The 2914-nt window shown below is 40.0% G+C and overlaps 1 protein-coding gene across 1 annotated transcript; it reads right to left on the minus strand.

The window, feature by feature from the left end:
- Positions 1-556: 556 nt before the first annotated feature.
- On the minus strand, positions 557-1762 carry LOC138872036 (uncharacterized). Its single transcript, XM_070149986.1, has 2 exons — positions 1712-1762; positions 557-1111 (listed from the first exon to the last, which is right to left on the minus strand). Exons 1-2 carry the CDS (start codon positions 1760-1762, stop codon positions 557-559), a joined length of 606 nt encoding a protein of 201 aa, XP_070006087.1.
- Between the last annotated feature and the right edge of the window lie 1152 nt (positions 1763-2914).

Raw genomic sequence — 2914 nt, forward strand, 5'->3', positions numbered from 1 at the left:
GACTTAGGTCTTTTAATTTTGTCCTATCATTTTGGCAAGTAGGTGATGCACCTACTTGTCATTTACCAATATGCGTAGGCTTGAGAAAATATGAATATCTCTATACTCTAAGATCGTATTGACAAACGGTTTAATGCGTTGGAAACTAGACTCATAGATATTTATTTTGGTGGGTAGATCACCCCATAATTCCTTGTAAATTAGGAGAAAAGCTTAGAAACATTTGACCTAATGTTTAAGTAAAATTATGAACCTAAGTTGCGACACCTCAAGATAATCTCATCCCCGAGTCTACGTCGATTAACTGAAGACAAAACTTTAACGTACAAAAATGCGAGATGTAACATCCTTCCCTCCTTAGAAATATTCGTCCTTGAATGTTTAACTCCCCAGGATCTATATAACTTTGACAGAGTCGCCTTTGTAACAATACTACTACCAATGCTTCATGTAGAAACTCAATAATTCAACGCCATATAGGACCACAATCATCAATAACGACAATGGCCTCACACGACCGATGACAATAACTAACACAAGAATTCCTACACATACCTTAAGGTTGTGATGTATCAGTCGTACCCTTCTCTGGAGGAGGAAATAAGTAGGGATATCTAGACTTCATGTCTTCCTCGGCCTCCCAAGTCATTTCTTCCACATTCTTGTTTCTCCAATATACTTTCACCAAAGCTACATCTTTAGTTCTCAATCTCCGAACATGTCTGTCTAGTATAGCAATGGGAGTTTCTTCATATGATAGTTGCTCTGTGACCTGAACATCATCAATTGACATGATTCTAGAAGGATCTCTAATACATTTATGGAGCATAGACACATGAAAGACTGGATGTACGGATTCCAAGTCCGAAGGCAAGTCCAATTCATATGCTACTTGGCCTACCTTGCGTATGACCCTATATGGTCCAATGTACCAAGGGCTAAGTTTTCCCTTCCTACCAAACCTCATGACACCTTTCATCAGCGATACCTTTAGGAATACCCAGTAGTCAAACTGAAACTCGAAGTCTCGCCATCGATTATCCGCATAGGACTTCTGACGGCTTTGAGTTGCTAATAGATTTTCCTGTATAAGCTTAATTTTCTCAATTGCCTGTTGTACCAATTATGGTCCTGCTAATGTAGTTTCCCCAACATCGAACCACTATATAGGCGACCTACACTTCCGTCCGTAAAGAGATTTGTATGGAGCCATTTGAATATTGGAATGGTATCTATTATTATATGCGAACTCAATAAGCGGCAGATGATCATCCCAGCCATCTTTGAAGTCTATCACACAAGCTCATAACATATCCTCAAGTGTCTGAATAGTACGCTCAGCCTGTCCGTCTGTTTGGGGATGAAATGTTGTACTAAGACTTACTTGGGTCCCCAATTCTTTTTGGAAGGACCTCCAGAAATTAGCTATAAAATGAGCTCCTCTATCCGAGATAATAGATATAGGGACACAATGCAGTCGTACTATCTCCTTAATATAAAGCCTTGTATAATGCTATGCAGAATATGCAGTCCTAAGGGGCAGAAAATGGGTTGACTTTGTAAGCATATCAACAATCACCCATATCGAATCGAACTTACACTGAGTATGAGGTAAGCCTATGATGAAATCCATATTGATTACCTCCCATTTCCAAGTCGGAATCTCCATAGCCTACAATAATCCACCAGTTTTTTGATGCTCAATCTTAACCTGGTGACAGTTAGGACACTGAGCAGCAAACTCCGCTATATCCTTTTTCATTCTATCCCACCAATATACTTCCCTGATATCATGATACATATTTGTCACTCCTGGATGGATAGAATAACGAGAATAGTGAGTTTCTCCCATAACCTGCTGATGCGACCCTACAACATTAGGGACACATAATCGTCCTCGGTATCTAAGGACCCCATCTTCTGTAATCTTAGATGGTGTCTTCTCCTTCTAAGGGGTGGTATCCCTATAAAGAACTAACATAGGATCCTCATACTGGCGTTCCTTTACTTTAGTTACTAAAGAGGATATTATCGTATCCTGAATAGTAATTCCAATATTACCTCAGTCCAGTAACCGAACTCCAAGACTAGCTAGCTTATAAATCTCATGCGTTATTCCCCTCTTTTCTGGCAATAAATATGAAAGGCTATCCATAAATATACGGCTGAGGGCGTCGGATACTACGTTCGCCTTCCCCGGATGGTATAAAATATCAACGTCATAGTCTTTAAGTAGCTCCAACCATCTCCTTTGACGTAAATTCAATTCCTTTTCCTTGAAGACATACTGGAGGCTCTTATGATCCGTATAGATGTTAACATGAATACCATACAAGTAGTGCCTCCACATCTTTAATGCATGAATCGCTGCGGCTAACTCTAAATCGTGCGTCGGGTAATTCTTTTCGTGCTTTCCCAGTTGTCTAGTAGCATAAGCTACAACCTTACCGTGTTGCATCAGTACACAACGCAATCCATCACATGAATTGTCACAATAGATAACATAACCATCAAGCCCTTCTAAGAGAGTTAGATTCAGTGTTAAGGTTAATATGTCCTTCAATGCCTAGAAGCTCCTTTCGCAAGCATCAATCCATTGAAACTTTTTTCCCTTCTGAGTCAACTTTGTTAAAGGTGCTGAAAGGGAAGAAAATCCCTCTACAAATCTCCTGTAATAACCTGCCAAACCGAGAAAGCTACAAATCTCCGTTGGTGTTATGGGTCTAGGACAAGTCTTCACTGCCTCAATCTTTTGTGTATCCACCCATATGCCTTCACCCGAAATTATATGCCCAAGGAAAGCTACAGAGTTCAACCAGAATTCACATTTAGAGAATTTAGCATACAACTTCCCTTTTTGTAGAACTCTGAGCATAGTACGCAAATGATCTGCATGCTCAGCCTCTGAACGAGA

Source organism: Nicotiana sylvestris, chromosome 1, assembly GCF_000393655.2.
Source record: "Nicotiana sylvestris chromosome 1, ASM39365v2, whole genome shotgun sequence".
In the NCBI taxonomy this organism is placed as follows: domain Eukaryota; kingdom Viridiplantae; phylum Streptophyta; class Magnoliopsida; order Solanales; family Solanaceae; genus Nicotiana; species Nicotiana sylvestris.

Excerpts from the sequence above, each read along its gene's own strand:
- LOC138872036 (XM_070149986.1), bottom strand. The coding sequence starts at position 1,762 with ATGAAAAAGGATATAGCGGAGTTTGCTGCTCAGTGTCCTAACTGTCAC. Across the intron at positions 1,112-1,711 it reads AGTGTCCTAACTGTCACCAG|GCAATTGAGAAAATTAAGCT; the intron begins GTTAAGATTGAG and ends TTGGTACAACAG.